Source organism: Trichosurus vulpecula, chromosome 9 (genome assembly GCF_011100635.1).
Source record: "Trichosurus vulpecula isolate mTriVul1 chromosome 9, mTriVul1.pri, whole genome shotgun sequence".
Classification (NCBI taxonomy): Eukaryota; Metazoa; Chordata; class Mammalia; order Diprotodontia; family Phalangeridae; genus Trichosurus; species Trichosurus vulpecula.
The window spans coordinates 10,727,964-10,747,893 of record NC_050581.1 but is presented as its reverse complement, the minus strand read 5'-3'; the positions used below and the strand labels follow the sequence as shown (position 1 = coordinate 10,747,893).

The 19,930-nt window shown below is 38.3% G+C and overlaps 1 protein-coding gene across 1 annotated transcript in view; it reads right to left on the bottom strand.

Annotated features, from left to right (window-relative positions):
• Positions 1-19,930, bottom strand: part of ANKS6 (ankyrin repeat and sterile alpha motif domain containing 6) — a gene marked incomplete at its 5' end in the record, with an annotated part of 52,767 nt that overhangs the window by 4,764 nt on the left and 28,073 nt on the right. Inside the window, 2 exon segments of the mRNA XM_036739399.1 lie at positions 4,582-4,678; positions 12,818-12,934. Of these exon segments, the coding sequence (XP_036595294.1) occupies positions 4,582-4,678; positions 12,818-12,934 (214 nt within the window).

The following is a 19,930-nucleotide window of genomic DNA, read 5'->3' as shown; positions in this document are numbered from 1 at the left end:
GTCATTTACTGTAATATAATTTGTACTTAATCTATTCCACTGATCCACCACTCTATTTCTCAGCCAGTACCAGATTGTTTTGATAATTACTGCTTTATAATACAGTTTGAGATCTAGTATGGTTAGACCACATTCTTTCACATTTTTTTTCACTGATTTCCTTCATGTCCTTGAGCTTTTGTTCTTCCAGATGAATTTTGTTATTATTTATTCTAGTTCTATAAAATGATTTTTTGATAGCTTGATTGGTGTGGTACTGAATAGTTTAGGCAGAATTATCATTTTTACTATATTGGCTTAGCCTACCCATGAACAATTAATATTTACCAATTGTTTAGATCTGACTTTATTTCTGTGAAAAGTGTTTTATAGTTGTGTTCATATAGTTCCTGGGTTTGTCTTGCCAGGTAGTATCCCAAGTATTTTATATTGTCTACAGTCATTTAAATGGAATTTCTCTTTCTATCTTTTGCTGCTGGACTTTGTTGGTAATATATAGAAATGCTGATGATTTATCTGGGTTTATTTTATATCCTGCAACTTTGCTAAAGTTGTTAATAATTTCAAGTAGTTTTTTAGTTGAGTCTCTTGGTTTTTCTAAGTATAACGTTATAACATCTGCAAAGAGTGATAGTTTTGTTTCCTCATTAACTATTCTAATTCCTTTATTTTTCTTCTCTTATTGCTATAGCTAACATTTCTAGTACAATATTAAATAATAAAGATGGTATTGGGCATCCTTACATCACCCCAATTGTATTGGGAAGGCTGCTAGCTTATACTTGCTGATGGTTTTAGATAAATATTACTTATCATTTTAAGGTAAGCTCTATTTATTCCTATGCTCTCTAGTATTTTTAATAGGAATAGGTGTTGTATTTTGTCACAGGTTTTTTCTGCATCTACTGAGATAGTCATATAATTTCTGTTGGTTTTATTATGGATATGGTGAATTGTGTTGATAGTTTTCCTAATATTGAACCAGCCCTGCATTCCTGGTATGAATCCCACCTGGTCATAATGTATGATTCTTGTGATATATTGCTGTATTCTCTTTGCTAGTATTTTATTTAACATTTTTGCATCAATATTCATTAGGGAAATTCATTAGGGAAATTCTTTCTCTGTTTTGGCTCTTCCTGGTTTGGGTATCCACACCCTATTTGTGTCATAAACGGAATTTGGTAGGACTCCTTCTTTGCCTATTTTTCCAAATAGTTTATATAGTATTGGAGTTAATTGTTCTTTAAATGTTTGGTAGATTTCACTTGTGAATCCCTCTGGTCCTGGGGAAGTTCATTCATGGCTTGTTCAATTTCTTTTTTCTAAGACTGGTTTATTTATTTTATTTCTTCTGTTAATCTGGGTAATTTATATTTTTGTAGATATTCATCCATTTCATTTAGTCAAATTTATTGGCATATAATTGGGCAAAATAGCTCCTAACAATTGTTTTAATTTCCTCTTCATCAGTGGTGAGTTTACCTCTTTCATTTTTGATACTAGTAATTTGGTTTTCTTCTTCTTTCCTTTTTTAAATCAAATTAACAAATGGTTTATTTATTTTATTGGTTTTTTTAAACCGGCTTTTACTTTTATTTATTAGTTCAATGGTTTTCTCACGTTCAATTTTATTAATCTCTCCTTTGATTTTCAGGATTTCCTATTTGGTCTTTAATTGAGGATTTTTAATTTGTTATTTTTCTAGTTTTTTTAGTTGTATGCCCAATTCATTGATCTGCTTTTTCTTTACTTTGTTGATGTAATCAATTCGAAATATTAATTTTCCTTTCTGTTGATTCTTTTTTACCTTTTTATGTTTCCCTTGAGTCTTGTATTTGGAGGTCAATTGTTTTTATTCAGTGCTTTTTTACTTAGAAATTCTTGAAAGTCCTCTATTTAGTTGAATGTCTGTTTTTCCCCTTGAAAGATTATATTCAATTTTCCTGGGTAGGTGATTCTTTTTTTGTAATCCTAACTCCTTTGCCTTCTAGTATATCATCTTCTAAACCCTCCAGTTCTTTAATGTGGAAGCTACCAAATCCTGTGTAATCCTGACTTCTTAACTCCATGATATTTGAATTGTTTCTTTTTGGCTGCTTGCAATACTTTCTCCTTGATCTGTGAGCTCTGGAATTTGGCTATGATGTTCCTGAGAGTTTTCATTTTCATTTTGGAATCTCTTACAGGCTGTGATTGGTAGATTCTTTTAATTTCTATTTTATCCTCTGGTTCTAATATGTCAGGGCAATTTTCTTTGATAATTTCCTGAAAGATGTTGCCCAGGCTTTTTTTTTTTTAATCATGGCTTTCACGTAGTCCAGTAATTCTTATATTAGCTCTCTTGGATCTATTTTCTAGTTGTTTTTCCAATGAAACCCTTCACATTTTCTTCTTTTTTTTTACTTTTTTGAGTTTGTTTTATCTTATCTTAATGTCTCACAGAGTCATTGGTTTCCACTTGTTCAGTCCTAATTTTTAAGTAATTATTATCTTCAGTGAACTGTTGTACTTCCTTTTCCATTTGGCCAATTCTATTTTTTAGGGAGCTATTTTCCTTGGCAAATTTTTGTATATCATTTCTCATGCTATTAACTCTTTTTTCATGATTCTCTTGCATTACTCTCATTTCTTTTCTCAATTTTTCTTCTGCTTCTCTAATTTGCTTTTTAAAATCCTTTTTAAGCTCTTCCATAAATTCCTTTTAAGCTTGAGACAAAATTAGATTTTTCTTTGAGGTTTCATATGTAGCCATTTTGACACTATTGTCTTCTTCTAAGTTTATGCTTTGATCTTCCTTATCACCATAGTAACTTTCTATAGTCAAGATCTTTTTTTTAAATTTTTGATAATTTTTTCTCCCTTTTTTGTGATGGTGTTTTTAGAGAGTTGGGCTCTTGTCCTGTACTCTTCTAAGATTTTTGTGCTGGGTCTCTAGGTCTTACTGCTGGCTTTCATTGGGCTTCAGGGCTTAGCTACTTGCTTTCTCTGAACAGCAGGCTTCCCTTCTAACTTGTACTGGGGGAGATGGGGCCTCCTCATTGGACTCTGCTGGGTGTGGGGTTTAGCTGCTGGCCTGCCTCTGGTTGCACCTTGTTGCTGGGTTGCTATGGAAACATAGTCTCTTTACTGGTAGGCCCTGGGGGCAGGATCTCACTATTGGCCAGTAGTGGGGCCAAGGCCTCACTGATGGCTTGTGCTGGGGTTGGGGTCTCTGGGGTGGGGCCTTGCTGTGCTGCACAGACTGCTCACTTGCCTAGGGGTCTGCTGGTTTGCAAGAGGGCAGAGCCTGGATAGTCCATTGCCCCAGGCTTGAAGCCTTGCCGAAGGCCCCCTTGTGTGAGGATGGCAGCTGCTGCAGCTGCTGCTGCTGCTCTTGGACCTCGCTCCCCTCCCACCCAGAGCTTTCCTGCTGTGCCAGTAAGCTGCTTCCCTGCTCCCAGATCAATTCTGAAGTGGTTTCCTAGTTGTTTGGAGGAGAATTGAGGAGCACTTCAGAGTGTCCCTTCCCTACTCCACCATCTTGGCACCAGAACTTAAAATTATTTTTAAGGGTCATAGTATATAAAGGGGCAAATTTCTGTTGTCTGGATAATGCAGGTATCAGCAGCCTCCTTTTGCAGATGTAGCCGAGGCTCAGAAGAGGTAGTCATCTTGCCCCCTGTCACATAGCTAGGAAGGAATGGAGCTGGTTCTCCATATTCTGTGTCAGAATTGCTATGGAAAGGCCCTAGAGAAGTCAAGTGAATGCTATGTTCCAGGAACTACAAAAGCACAGGCAGACTTCAATGGAAAATGTTGCCTATGTTTGTTATTAATGACAGTAATGATCTCTAACGTTTACTAGGGCTTTAAGGTTTGCACAGCACTTTACAGATATTATCTCCTTTGATTATTATCCCTATTTTATAGGTGAGGACACTGAGGAGACAGAGGTTAAATGGCTTGCCTGGGGTCGTGTGGCTAGTGAGCATCTGAGGCTTGATTTGATCCTGGACCTTCCTGGCTTTAGGTCCACCACGCTATCCATGGTGCCACCTAGCTGCTTCTATTCACGGAGACATTATTGGTGCTCACTGTCTAAAATCAAGGCAGCCACTGCTTTTGAAAAGACTGAGTCACCTAATAACATGTGGATGAACACCAAAATGCAGTGTCCGTTTGGAAGATCAAGATATATGACTACTTTGAAATATTAAGCCTGCCTTAAAGGGACACCAAATCCTTTTCACCACCATGCATTATTATTCTATCTTACTTTCATATCTGATAACAGCTAATAATGATAGCTAGCATTGACATAGCATTTTAAGGTTTTCAAAGAGCTTTATATATACCAACTCATTGAATTCTCATAATAACCCTGAGAAGTAGGTGCTGTTATTATCCCAGTTTCACAGATGAGAAAACTGAGGCATATATCATTTAAGTGATTTGCTCAGGTTCACAAAGCTAGTGAGTGTCTGAGGCCAAATTCAAACTTGGGTCTTCCTGACTCAAAATCCTACCTTCTATATCCAATGTGGCAGGTATCCACCAGAAAGGCCTGGGTAATTTAGGAGTTCACACAAGCATACTTACACTGACAATTCCCCGGAGATCTGGTATTGCTGGCACTGCTCTCAAAAGAAGAATGGAAGTTGTGAATGGTTTCCTGTAATATTTGCCTCTCACGTCCCTGCAAAGGAAATTAAAAAACACGCAGAATATTAAACTCATACTGGAAAGTGCATAGGTGTCTTGGGAGAATAGGTTAATGAAGATAAAGAGTATCTGATTTAATAAAAACACAGTGGAACAGTCTTTTTGTATCCCTTGCTTCTGTATCCAGAATCCTATCCATTCCACTGGGAGCTCTGCACACATAAGTGAGCAGAAGTGTATTTCTGCAGGTCTTCATGTGCCATGGTGGGGAGGGAGGAAGGTTTCTTCCACTACCACCCAAATACCCTCCTGTCCACTCCCCACCCTGTTCCTTTATATTTTCTTTCTTCAGCCTTTTCTATTATTGAAAACATTTGAATTCCCCTCCCCCCAAATTAATCACCAACCAGTTCCCCTTTCTTTCACTTCAAGATGTGAAAGCAATGATAGGGATTTCCCTAAGCATTGCCCCAGATAGCTCTCTAGTAGTCCATTATGGCCTTGTCATTACTGGAGAGGTCAATATTTAAAAAAAAAACTTTTATTGATATCTCTTCTTTTGCTGAATTTTTCCTACTCCTCTCTTCTAGAGATTCCTTATAATGAAGACTTTTTTTAAAAGAAGGGTAAGAGAACATACTCAGCAAAACCAATGAACACATAAAAAAAAGACATTTTATGTGATGTTCTCCACCTGTGGTTCCTGCCCTTTGCAAAGGGGAAGGGCAGGGGCCAGGGAGGGTGGGGAAGTAAGATATCTTTGGGTTGTTCTTTATAATATTTATTATAATTATGATTATGAACTTGTTCTTTATAATTTTGAAACATCCAGTTTCAGTTCTTTTGTTGTTATTTTCATTTGCATTGTAGTCATTGTGCATATTGTTTTGTTGGCTCTGTTTATATTTTCATTTTGTATCAGTTCATGTAAGTTTTCCCTTTGTATGTATCATGTTCATTGTTTCTTTTTTAATATATAATTAATTTAGTTTTAGTTTTCAGCATTCACTTCCATAAGATTTTGAGTTTTGAATTTTCTCCCCCCATCTTTTCCTCCCCCCTCCCCAAGATGACGTGCAATCCGATATAGGCTCTCCTTATACATTCATATTAAACATATTTTCACATTAGTCGTGATTTAAAGAAGAATTAGAACTAATTGAAGGAACCATGAGAAAGAAGAAACAAAACGACAAAAGAAAAGGAGAGCAAATAGTATGCTTCCATCTGCATTCAGACTCCAAAATTCTTTGTCTAGATATGGATAGCATTTTCCATCATGAATCTTTTGGAGCCTTCTTAGATCCTTGCATTGCTGAGAAAAGCTAAGTTTATCAAGGTCAGTCATTGTACAATATGGTTGTCACTATGTACAGTGTTCTCCTGGTTCTCCTCATTTTTCTCAGCATCACTTCACAGAAGTCTTTCCAGGTTTTCTCGAAGTCCACCTGCTCATCGTTTCTTGTAGCACAATAGTATTCCATTACATCCATATACCACAACTTGTTCAGCCATTCCCCAATTGATGGACATCCCTTCAATTTCCAATTCTTTGCCACCACAGAAAGAGCTGTCATAAATATTTTTGTACATCTTGGTCCTTTTCCCATTTTTTATGATCTCTTTGGGATACAGACCTAGAAGTGGTATTGCTGGGTCAAAATGTATGCAAAATTTTATCCATGGTGTCTATGGTACCTTTTGGCAGGATGTAGTTTCTTTCCTTATCTCTTTTAATTATATCTATTTTTGCTTTTCCTTTGTCTGAGATTAGGAATGCTACCCCTGCTTTTTTTTTAACTTTTGCTTAAGCATAATACATTCTGCTCCAGCCTTTTACCTTTACTCTGTGTGTATCCCTCTGCTTGAAATGTGTGTCTTGTACACAACATATCATAGGATTATGGTTCTTAATCCATTCTGCTATCTGCTTCTGTTTTATGGGAGAGTTCATCCCATTCACATTCACAATTATGGTTACTATCTGTCTCTTTCTCTCCATCCTATTCCCCCCCCCCATTTATGCTTTTCTCTCTCCCTTCCCCCTTTCCCTCCTCACTATAGTTTTGCTTTCAACTACCGCCTCCCTCAGTCTGCCCTCACTTCTATCAGCCCCCTCCCTTTTCTTCCCCTTTACCTTTACTACTTCTTCCCTCCCTTCAATCCACCCCCTCCCTTTTCTTTCCCCTTTCTTCTCCTACTTCCTATAGGGTTAGATTTCTATACCTGATTATGTTATTCCCTCTTTGAGCCAAATCTGATGAGAGTAAGGTTCAAACAATGCTCATCTCCCTCCCTTCTTTCCCTCTACTATAATAGGTTTTGGTGCCTCTTCATGTGATATAATTTACCCTTGTCTGCCTCCCCCTTTCCTCTACTCTCAGTACAATCCTTTCTCACCACTTAATTAGATTTTTTATCATCACATCAAAGTCAACTTATACCCATGCCATCTGTCTGTGTATACCCCTTTTAAATGTCATAATAACAATACAGTTCTCAAGTTACAAGTGTCATCTTCCCTTGTAGGGATGTAAACAGTTTGCCCTTATTAATAACATATTGTTGTTTTTTTCTTTCCTGTTTACTTTTTTATGCCTCTGTTGAGTCTTGTACTTGAAGATCAAATTTTCTGTTGAGCTCTGGTCTTTTCATCAGGAAGGTTTGGAACTCCCCTATTTCATTGACTATCTCTCTCCTTCCCTGAAACATTGCGGTCAGTTTCACTGGGTAGTTGATCTTTGGTTGTAATCCAAGCTCCTTTGCCTTATGGAATATTGTATTCCATGCCCTCCAATCTTTTGATGTAGAAGCTGCAAGGTCCTGACTGTGGTTCCATAATCCTGACTGTGGTTCCATAATATTTAAATTGTTTCCTTCTGGCTGCTTGCAGTATTTTCTCTTTGACCTGCTAATTTTGGAATTTGGCTACAATATGCATTGGTGTTTTCAATTTGGGATCGCTTTCAGGAGGAGACTGGTGGATTCTTTTGATGACTATTTTACCTTTTGGTTCTAGGATCTCAGGGCAGTTTTCTTTGATGATTTCCTGAAAGATGCTGTCTAGGCTCTTTTGTTCATTATGGTTTTCAGGTAGATCAATAATTTTTAAATTGTCTTTCCTGAATCTATTTTCCAGGTCAGTTGTTTTACCAATGAGGTATTTTATGTTTTCTTCTATTTTTCATTCTTTTGCTTCAGCTTGACTGATTCTTGATATCTCATAGAGGCATTAGTTTTCACTTGCCCAATTCTAATTTTTAATGAATTGTTTTGTTCTATTAGATTTTATACCTCCTTTTCATTTGGCCCATTTTACTTTTTCAGGAGTTCTCTTCAGTGAGTTGTTGTGCCTCCTTTTTCATTTGGCCAGTTCTACTTTTTAAAGACTTACAGTCTTTTTTTGTCCTTCCTTTTCCAAGATATTGACTCTGTCTTGCATACCTCTCATTTCTTTTCCAAATTTTTCTTCTACCTCTCTTACTTGACTTTTAAAATCCTTCTTGAATTCTTCCAAGGAGGTTTTTTGGACTTGAGACCAGTTCACATTCCCCTTTGAGGTTTCAGATGTAGATATACTGACAATGTTGTTCTGTTCTGAATTTGTGCCTTGATCTTCCCTGTCCCCATAATAAGAATCTATGGTCATTGTTTGTTTCTGCTTTTTGCTCATGGTTTTTGCCTAATTCCCGGCTTTTATAGTTGAGATCTCTTGCTGGAGCACAGGGGGCACTGACCCAAGCTTTTTATGCTGGGAACTGGGGACCTGGTCACTGGCTTTGTGTGCTGGTGCCTCAGGTGCTGGCAGCTGGAGGCTGTAGGGGTCTGGCAGCTTACCTGATGCTAAGTGTGGTCAGCAACACTGGAACTCTTGGGCTGGAGGTGGGGAGTTTGGTCCCTGGGGGATGCCTGTTCATCCAGGCCTTGCACTTGAATGTTTGGCTGCTGGAGGATATCTGCCAGTCTGGAACTCTGCCTCCTGGAGTTGTGCTTCCTGGAGTTTTGCTGAAGCACTGGGAGATTTGACTGCTGGAGAACACTGGCCCACATGGTGGTTTTCTGAGCTGCTGTCTGTGCTGAGGCACTCAGGGGTTCTGGTGTTGGCACTTGCCTGCTCTACCACCCTGGAGCTCAGTATCTCCCCCTCCTTTGCTGAAGTGAGGCTTGCCACTGGCTTTCTGGGACACTTCCTGTCCTGTACTGCTCCCCATCCCCCAAGAGAGGGGCCTTTTCCATTAATCCCCCAAGATTCTTGGGCCACAAGACCACTGCACCCCACCTTTCTGCTCGCTCATCTGTTCAAGGGTTTTTCCTGGGTCAATATTTTCTGGGCTTTCAGAGGCCAATAAGGGAGGGTTATAGTGACTTATTTTTTTTTGGAGGGGGGAAGGCAAGGCAATTGGGGTTAAGTGACTTGCCCCAGGGCACACTGCTAGTAAAAGTGTCAAATGTCCAAGGCCACATTTGAACTCAGGTCCTCCTGACTCCAGGGTCGTTGCTCCATTCGCTGCACCACCTAGCTGCCCCAGAGCAACTTATTTCTTACTCTGCCATCTTGGCTCCAGAAAGCAAAACTCCATATTTATTGCTTCTTACAGCATGGTGATATTCCTTGAACTCCATTCATGAACTCCAATTTGTTTAGCAAGTCCCTGGTCTATGGGCATCTACTTTCTTTGTTACCACAAAAAAAAGTGCTGCTACAAATATTTTGGTCTATGTGGAACTTTTCTTTTTGCCAATAACCTACTGAGAGTCTAGACTGAGCCATGAAATCAGTAGGTATGAACATCTTACTCACTTTATTTGCAACAGAAACTATTCCATCTTTTTTCGTCTTTGCCAGTTTTCTGGGAGTATGGTAAAACCTCAGAGTTGTTTTTTTTTTAAATTTTCTTATCTCTTATTATTCATGTTTTAGATCATGCTTTTATATGGCTAAGAGTTTACGATTCTTTTTTGGAGAACTGTTTGTTCATGTCCTTTGACCATTTTGGAGGGGATAGTAATATCTGTTTCTGAGTATCTAACCCTGATTGTGAGGAATGCCCAATGTGGAAAGCTTGAGGAGACAAAACAAACCAAGTCATGGCAGCCAACTTCTGATCACATAAGAGTAGTCCTGTAGATGACAGAATAATCTTGTTTGATGTTACTCCCACAGATGAAAGTGTTTAATTAAAAAAAGATTAAGTGTCTTCTATTTGCGGAGCATATCTCTCTCTCTCTCTCTCTCTCTCTCTCTCTCTCTCTCTCTCTCTCTCTCTCTCTCTCTCCCTCCCCCCCCCTCCCTCCCTCCCTCTCTCTCTCTCTCTCTGTCTTACCAGAAGGAAACATCACTTAATTTCATTTTAATGTCATGTTAAAATTGACAGGTTTAATCCTTAACTGTACCAAGTAAACTCAGCCACTTCACTATTTTATCAAGTTATTCTCTCCCCCAAAATGAAGGAGCTTTTCTTTTCTACTGCCCCACAGCACAGTTTCCTGGTATTTCTGTGTATGGACAATATAATCTCCATTGTTTCAACTAGTGACCAAGCTACTAGGAAAATTTGAGAACAATTTTCCCCACAGACAACCTCTATCTAGATGAATGTCATTATTTTCATAGATTTTCTTTCTCCCTGGAAACTTTGTTGATTAAGATTCTATATAAATTTTTAACCGTTAAAGCACTAATGGTTGCAGAGCATTTTCCTAGGCTTGAGATGGAGTGATATTGGAGAAAGATTAGGGAGAGAACCAAAGAGAAGAGAGCCAGACAGAACCTAGGGGAATTCCTGAATTAAAGGAGCAGAAAGAAGATAAGTACAGTAATAGAGACAGAGAAGGGGCAGTTACAAAAGTTGGAAGGGAACTAGAAGAATTTTCTGTCTTTAAGGACAAGAGAGGAAAGAGGATGTAGGAGGAGAGGGAGATCAACAGTGTCAAACAACGTCCATGGTCAAGAATGAAAACTTAAAAAAACTAGGTAATTGGTAATCTTAGTGTAATCCTAGGAGTGTGGAAGCGGGATGTAAGCTCCATTACAAGAGGTTGAGAAGACAATGGGTAGTGAGGAAGTGGAGTCATTGGGTGAAGCAACTTTTTCAAGACTTTTAGCAGCGAAGGGAAGGAGGAAGATGGGACAGAAGGGTCAAGAGAAGGCCTTTGTCAGACTGGGAAGAACTGAGGAAGTTTGGAGTCAGTAGAATGGCAGAGCTTGAAACTCACATTGGATCGCCTCAGTTTCACTGCAGCGAGAGGCTGAGTGGTCCTGCGTCTGATATTTACCTGCGTGATCTTGCACACATCACTAACACCTTCCTGAGCTTCAGTTTCATATCTCTAATATAAGGAGGGCCTCTCAGGTCTGGTTTATTTTTAAAAACAGACAGCTAGTACCCAAAGCAGGTACCTGCAGAGGAAGCGCTGTGAATACTTATTGCAGGTCTTCAAGTAACCTTGCTTTTGTTGGAAGAACACACAGAAGTGAAAGCCACTCTGCAAGAGAAACAGAATCAATCCATAGAAACCAAGGAGTCTCTGCAGTCTCTCAGTGGAGTTGAGTAAGCAGTGTCACCCACAAACAGGAGCATTTTGGAGAAACTTATCATTCATAGGGGCTCCCCCTTTGACTAGGACTCTAGGCTGTATCAGCTCCATCACAGTGGTGAACACCTTTGCCTAGTATGCATCACCCTGTTTTATGCCTCACTTTATGTTTGTTATCAGGAAGTCCTTGAGCCAGGATTATCTTTGTTACATTTTCTAAGGAATCTTGAATAGTTTTGATGTATAGATGAGAGACACCTTGCTTTAAAATAAAAGAGCTTTGAAGATAAAAAAAGACAGCTAGATTGCACAGTGCTGGACCTAGCGTGAAGAAGACCTGAGTTCAAATCTGGCCTCAGAAATTTGCTAGCTATGTGATCCTGGGAAAGTCCCTTAAGCTCTGTCTGCCTTGGTTTCCTCATCTGTAAAATGAATAGCCCCTAGCTTCTAGGGTAGTTGTAAGGATAAAATACTTTAATATTTGTAAAGCACTTAATGCTAGTTTAATAATAATAATAATCTGGGGTCCTATCTGCTGTAAGGAGAGGGAAGGAGTAGGCAGGCATACAGTTGTAAGTGAAAAGAGAGATGAAGAATCTGAAAGAGTTGCTATTGAGATGAAATATGGAGATGATAATATAGAAGTATCCTTGAACAGCAGTGAGGGCCTAGCTAAGGGTTATGTACCATACATCTATAATGGGTGAAGAAATCAGCTTGATTTTGTGATTTTTCTCAGTGACACTCAGTAGCCCAGAATGAGCAGCAAAAAAAAAAAAAAACCATGATAGGGCTCATCCCAAAATTAGAATTCATAGTTTACGTGGGGGGTGGGGAGATAAAGGATAAGATCTAGTAAAAAATTGAAGTGGCTATGGCCATAAAGGTCAAGGCTAAGTAAGAAAATAAATGAAACTACAGTGGGAGGGATAGATTGGGAAGGCAGGGATAGGATATGGGATTAAAAGTCATAATAAAGGCAGAGTAGATTTGGTGAGAGAAACCTGTGTTTGGACAATGGAATTTCATTGTCTGAGATGCTGAAGTCTAAGATAGCCTCAATTTATATGCAAGTATGCTGGAGTGGACTGGAGAAGTCACAAGAGTTTAGAAGACTGAAAAACTGTGTAGTCATGTTGTTGTATGGGCTGAACAATGAATACTGATATCTTTAAGCATAAGAGAAGAGGATGAGGTAGAGGGGAAGGCCACTGACCAGATATTAAAATGATGTATAAAATCTGAATAGTATCCTAAATAGATAAAAGATATAAATATTTTGGAATGGAAGAATGGAAAATGAGTAATATAAAGAATAGAAGAATGAGTAGTATAAAGCAGATTGTGCACAAACTAGAACAAATGGTTCTATGAGACAGATTTCTGCACAGTAGAAGATATAACTTTCTAATTATTACTGTTCAGTTAAAAGGAGAAGGCTGCCTCAAAATGGTATATATCTGAAACTGTATTCAAGTAGAGACTGGATGATCATCTGACATATGTGTTGGAAGGAATTCCTACAATGAATAGGAAGTTGGATTAAACGGTGTCTAAAATCTCACCAAATGGTAAGATTCTTTGGTTGTATTAAATATCTCAATTTTCAGAGGGGAAAAAATATTTAGGACAATACCTTGCCTGCATTCAGTTCAGAAATAGCTGCCAAAATTTGCTGCCTGGAGCCATCTGTCTTGATACCCAGCTCTTTCAAGTCACCATCAGTAAGTGTGAGGAATGCTTCCATGTCCACCTACAGAAAGATAAAGTGAGAGAGATGCGATTGAGTCTATTGTGATACAATTACAACTATATGCATGCTTATACTCTGCTCAACTGCGAGCCCCTAGAGGGCAAGAGTTTTGTCATTTTTCAACAATTTTATTTCTGCTACCTAGCATAGTGGGCATTTCATTAATGTTTGTTGAGCTAGATTGAATTGATTTATGCCTCAGACTTTACACATATCAAGTGCTCAATAAATATTTGTTGAATACAATACTGTATAATACAATCCAACATTTATTAAGTTCCTAGAATGGGCCAATTCCAGGCCCTCAGTAGAGAGAGACAAAAGGGGAAAAGTCTCTGATCACAAATATCTACTGAATTGGATTTTCAGTCCAATGAAATGATTAAGGAAATTTGTCAAGTCAATTATCTTAGTGGCTAGAATCATGATAATGAAACTCCCATTGCTACAACATTTTTATACTTAAGACAGTTAATTAAAATTCTTCTAATTACACTACAAATGTGACAATTTTAATTGTTTCCACATGTCATGATCTTACATGTAAATTCTGTTACTTGGCAGTACTTACCATAATTTCCCCAAAGAAGACAAGAGAGATGAGGACTGTAGAAAGACAGAATATGAACTTAAACAACAGAAGCAATAAAAGAAAGAAGGGCTATGTGGATAAGGGATGTGTGTTTTTCTCTAGTTATCACAGTGCAATATGACTCTGACGCTGTGGAAAATCTATGATTTTCTGAGCATGAGTATCCTTTCCAGAGCCAAAGATCACAACCCGTCTATACTGTCTCATCCCGTGACTCTCAGCCACATTCTTCCTTGTATCCTCCATAGAGCATCTACCAATGGTTATTGTAAATAGGGCTACATGAACACATTATAATCTTTCACTTCAATAATGAAATAAATGAGAGGTCACATCCATGCCTACTGGACATGGCAGGCAAAATCAGTGGCTGCTTAATGCCGGCAAGAATGGTAACATGCCACTTCCCTGAAAGATGACTAAAAGTTAGATCAGAAAGCTCTCTATCCATCTTTCACCACAGGCTTGAAGAGGTAATTAGAGGAGTTAAAACTGGAATTAAAGTGAAAAGGCTTTTCTATTTGAAGTGCTTCCTAATATTTTGGCTTTCAAAAATTTCCTCAAATATTAACATTTACTTTATTTGATAATGTTCTTGGTTATTTCACTATGAAAAACATGTGTAAGTCAACTGTAACCTCTGCACAACTCTTAACTAATACTACACAGCTACTTAAAGAAAGCTGATTTAAAATTAAGTGGATACCCTCCGGAAGTTCAGGAATTTTCCATGGTTATTTTGTCCATGGGCGGGGGGGAATAATAAACCACTAGAAGAAAAATACAGTGCCCAAACATATGTCCTGTTCCCTCTATGCTGACAACTCCTTCCTACTTATCTATACAGTGTTTACATGCTATCATACTCTTTCACACATACATATGCATATGTACACGTACACATATATGCATACACACATACCTTTGGAACTGTTCTCTAAACTTGCTTTATATAGGTATGACATTATCTACGGACAGGTAGGTGGTAAAGTGGATAGAATGCCAGGCCTGGAGTCAGGAAGATTCATCTTCCTGAATTCCAATCTGGCCTCGGATACTTATCAGTTGTGTGACTTAAGTCCCTTAACCCTGTTTGCCTCAGTTTCCTCATCTGTAAAATAAACTGGAGAAGGACATGGCAAACCATTCCAGTATCTCTGCCAAGAAAACCTCAAATGGGGTCATCAAGATTTGGACATGACTGAAAACGACTGAACGACAACAAATAATATAAAATAATACTCTTACGTCTGCTTCATTAGATTGGTTTAATCTAACATTCTCTTGATCAGAAAATTTCACTAAGTAATATTCTTATTGCTACAGTCTACACTAGATTATGGTTATAGAATCTGAATTGTAGGTTGTACAGTCTATACACCACCTTCGTGAAAGTATACAAGCTAATAAAAAGAATATTTTAAACTGCCATAAAACCAGTGTATCTTCAACTCTTCCATAGTTTCTATATTAATAATTAAATAATAACTGATAAATTCAGGTTCATGAAGCACCTTATGACTCATTAAAAGAAGAATACAGATTTAGGGTGAGGAGATTGGTCATTTAGTCCAAGCCCCTCATTTTAAAGTTGAGGAAACCAAGGTCTTAGGAGGTGAAGGATGTGGCCCCTTGGCCACACAGGTATAAATGGCAGAACTGGGATTTGAACCCAGATCCTCTGATTCTTAATCCAGTAGTCTTTCCATTGTGCCACATTTCCTTCCCCAAAACCCTGAAATTGTGTTACAATTTCAGTGTAACATTGATTTTTACTGTATCCTAATTCTTTGAAAACCAGGAGTCTGAGTTCAGTCTTGCTTGCTGGCTGACTCTCTGCTCCAGACCTACAAGACTCTCTTGTTCCTCTCTGACTTAGCTGACCTACCTGGACTTGACTTTTGTCTGCCTAGACCTCCTCTATCTGCCAGTTCTTCCTATTTGATTGGGTTCCCAGTTCTGGCCGTGGTGTGGCATAAGGAGAAGAGTAACAGGAGGTATTCTTTACCACAGAGTAAAGGTGAGCATGATGATAGAGACCCATAATTATCATGAAGTTCTGAAAATGATGCAAAAAGTTATTCACGCATTTTAATCTACAACATGCCACAGGCCCTGTCATTACTTAAAAACCCCTTCCTCACCAGTGGTTTTCAAATTAGTGTATCTGGAGATACTTTCATGAGAACATATGTCCAATTTCATGAGACTCTGAGGAAAATGAGACCCCCTTCGTACAAACAAGCTAACACTGTTAGACTCTGGGCACATTCACTGGCTGTCCCCCAAGCCTAGGACCCTTTCACTCCTTGTCTTTTCCTGGTTTTCCTGGCTTCCTTCCAGTCTCAGCTAAAGTCCCCCTTGCTACCACAAGTCCTCCTAGTCCTCCTTAACCATTGTGCTTCTTCTGTGAGATTATGTCCAATTTTTCCAGTCTACATCTTGTTTGTACCTGTTGTCTTCCCTATCAGATTGTGAATAGGGAGTAGGGGCTGTTTTTTGTTTCTTTTGCCTTTCTTTGTCTCCCCAGCACTTAGCCCAATGCCTGGCACACAGTAAGCACTTAATGCTTGTCGACTTGACTTCAGAGCCAACTTTGCTGGCACGTAATACATTTCAGCAAATGAAGTAAACCTTATATATGTGATTTCCGATACTCCATATAAGGTCCTCAAAGAAGTTCAGTGTGCTCGCTAGCATTCCCCAACAAGAGATCCAGCTCCAGCTTCTTAAAGCTTGCCTTTAATTTATAGGTCAGACCAAATGACCTCAGAGATTCTATGATTTTATAAATATTACATCTTTATTATTGCCACTTACGTTTCTTTTGGGCTGTAACCTTTGTGTTAACTATCAGCCCTGAAAAAGAGCCAAACACCTAATTTTATTTTTTCTTTGAACTACAGTGTTTAGGGCTATGTTCCTCACAGCAAGAAAAAAGGCATTACTGTGATTGCTTTCCTTCTTGATCATCAATAAATTGATACAACACATTTATTGAGTACTTACTGTGTACAAGGCACTGTGCTTGGTGCTGAGGAGGACACTCTTAGCTTCCTAAAGGATGTGGGAGAATCCTGGCTCTCAAAGTGCTTGTACTGTAATTGTGATTGGGAAGATCAGACCTGCCTGCCTCCTTAGCTACACTGTCCATGTGAGAAGAAAACAAACAGCACTGGGATGTAAAGGTGAAGCACCACAGAGCTGGGAGGAGGGAAAGGGATAGGAATGATGATGACAATGATGATGATGATGATGATGATGATGCTGATGATGATGATGATGATGATGATGTAGGATATAAAAACAATTCCAGCCAGCAATGAAAATATAAGGTGCTTGGACAAGTATTGGGTAAAAGGGAGGAGTACTTTGCCTCATAATAATTAAAAGGGCTATGAGATTTTTCTGAGAATTTTTTTTAAAGAAAGATATAACAGCTTAAAAATTTTTTGTCCTTATCCTTATCCCTATTATCCTTATCTGGCAGGATTTGTTACCTTTTAGTTAATGAAATAAAGAATACGATGTTTAAAAATATTTAAAATTCTTGCATTTTGGAGACTATTGAAAGTCTCCCAACTGCCCTCTGTACCTAGATCTCTCCTTCCTCTAGCACATCTGGCCTACCATTGCCAAACTAGTTTTCTTCAAATACCATTTTTATCCCTCGATTCTAGTCTAGTTCTGCCACTACATAGCTGTGTGATAGTGGGTAAATCATTTCTCCTCTCTGGCCCCCAGTCTTCTGTCCTATAAAACTAAAGAGTTTGACTAGATTATTTCTCAGGTTCTCATCAGCTCTAAAATTCTGAATCTGTGATCATGTCATTGGCTTACTCAAAACCCATCGAAAGAAGATCAAATTGGTCCACAGTGGAAGGCCTTCTACATGTTGGTCCCCAGCCTACCTCTCTAACCTTATCTCCTTTTTCTCCACATGAACCTTCTGACGGAGCCAAGTTGGAACATTCCCTCTTCCCCCCAAACACACTATGCAGGGCATTCCTGTCTCAGTACCTTTGCCTACGGCAATCCTACCTCCTAGAATGTCCTCAACTATTCTTGTCTAGTTACCTGAATCCTATATATTTTTTGAGACTAAGCTTAAGTCCTGCTACCCTGACCACTTAAGCCTACAGCAATCTCTCCTTCCTTTCAATTTATAGCACTTAATGTCCGTACCATTCATTTTGTCCTTCTCATGAACTGACTTGTATCTCCTTAATATCCACCTACCACAGTTCCTGGAATATAGTAGGATTTCAGCAAATGTGTGGTTATTTAATTGTTGTTTGATACGAAGGCTGCAGAACTATGAAGAAAACAAGATGGCAGTAAGGCAGCGTAAGAAAAGATTTGAAGATTATATGAAAATAGGAGAAGGAGGGAAAAGGAAAGGTCAAAAGTTTTTACACAGAAATGTATTCTTGAGGAAAAGACATATACTAAATTATTTTTCAAAAGCAAAAAATGGAGGGAAAGCCATATGTAGTGATAGAGAATGTTAATTAAACTACAATAGACATGATCAGATAGAAATCCATTCCATTTAAGTCCTTTTTGCTGCTTTTAAGTTTCAGCTTAAATGTCCTAAATTTTGGAATTCCTCCAAGATAATTCATACCAAAATTGTAGTAACACATTCACAAGAATTAGGCCTTTATAAGAACGAATATTTTTGACCCTCACAAACAAGGGGAAAAACAGTGTACTATATATATATGTATATGTATATATGTATATATATAATGTATATATGTATGTATGTCTGTATGTGTGTATATATATATGTGTGTGTGTATATACATATATATGTGTGTATATACATATACATACATATATATATGTGTGTGTATATATATATATTTCCCATATAAGTTACTTATTTCCTTTGTTCTGAAATCACCTATCCTGAGAATGAATTTTCATTTAACTATTTATAATTGCCTACATTATACAATGTATTATGCTAGAGACAGAGGAAGCTATAAAGATAACTATGACACAGTCCCTGCTCTAATGATGTTTCCAATCTATAATACCCCAGTGTTCATAGGCAATACTACTCTCCAGAGATGGAGAGTGTGAACCCAGTGGGAGAATTCAGATTTGTAAATCTTTTATATTAATATTAGACACATCTCATCTTTACTCGCCTTCCCTCTTAGGTATGATCTGTGTCTGGGCTCCGGAGCAACACAACCACACAATCACATAAATATCCAGAGAAAACAAAAATGTACCCCATTCATGCTTCCAGCTGCCTTTCCCAGCAACAGTAATGCAGAAATAGCCAGGAACTTGAGGGTATGGCCCTGAGAGCTGTGCTGTTCTTATAGGCTTCCCCTGGTCTCTATTGCTATTCCATTTCCTCCATACAACTCTCTCTCTGCAAGTTACCATTGATTAAGAAGTCTGAAGACTGTGCTGTTGTTATATTTCTGCTCTTAAAGTTGTCTGTGGCTAAAAGCTGCTGGGGCCATGTTTGGCACTCAGCCAGGTCTGGGCTCCTGTTGCTCATCGGAGGAAACACTTGCTACTTTGTGTTAGCTTCATCTGGTAGGAAATACAACATGTATATGAATGCATTCTAACTATACAATGTCTACAATGCAGAATAGGATGTGACAAGAACACAAGAGACATGTAAAATGCCATGTAGGAGTGAAAAACTCATATACACTCATGTTAATATTCACTGGACCCACAGAGCGGAGTTAAAAGTTCATTTCAGGCCTTACACGTTTCTCATTTTTTTTTTCTGTAAATCTTCAACCTTAAGGTTATGTGAAGAGTTGTACATAGCGACACCTTCACAGCAATTTCTATGGAAATGAAGCTATGAAGGATGAAAGTGGGACATAGGAAATAACCAAGAGTCAAAGAATGGTGCTTCTACATCTCTGACTGTCTTACCTATCTATTTGTCCTGCATTTTCATTTTCTTTGATTGAGGTAACTGTGAGTCTAGAACAGCTTAGAAGTTGTAATGGAGAAAACTATCCCTGTCTTCCCATTCTTTGGCAGATAGGAAAGAAAACAGGTGTTAGGACTCAAAAATAGATTCGAGAATCAGGGAATAACAAATTAGAAATCCTGAATTTGCCATTTATTTCCTGTGAAACCTCAAATAAGTCATTTAATGGCAATGTGCCTATGTAGTTCTTAATTAAAAACAGAGAGGATGTTTTTCAATTACCTCAGTGTTATCATAAATAAAACGACAACGATGCAAAGATGGTAACATAGAGAACATCTTACGTATTCAGACATTGCCATTCAAATTCACTATCATGAGTGTCTCATATAATCCATGTGTTATGTAACCCCTGAGCAAGGGTCCCACTCCTTCCAAGAAATAGCACAGAATTCAAATATAACAACAGAAAAAAATTCCCTTG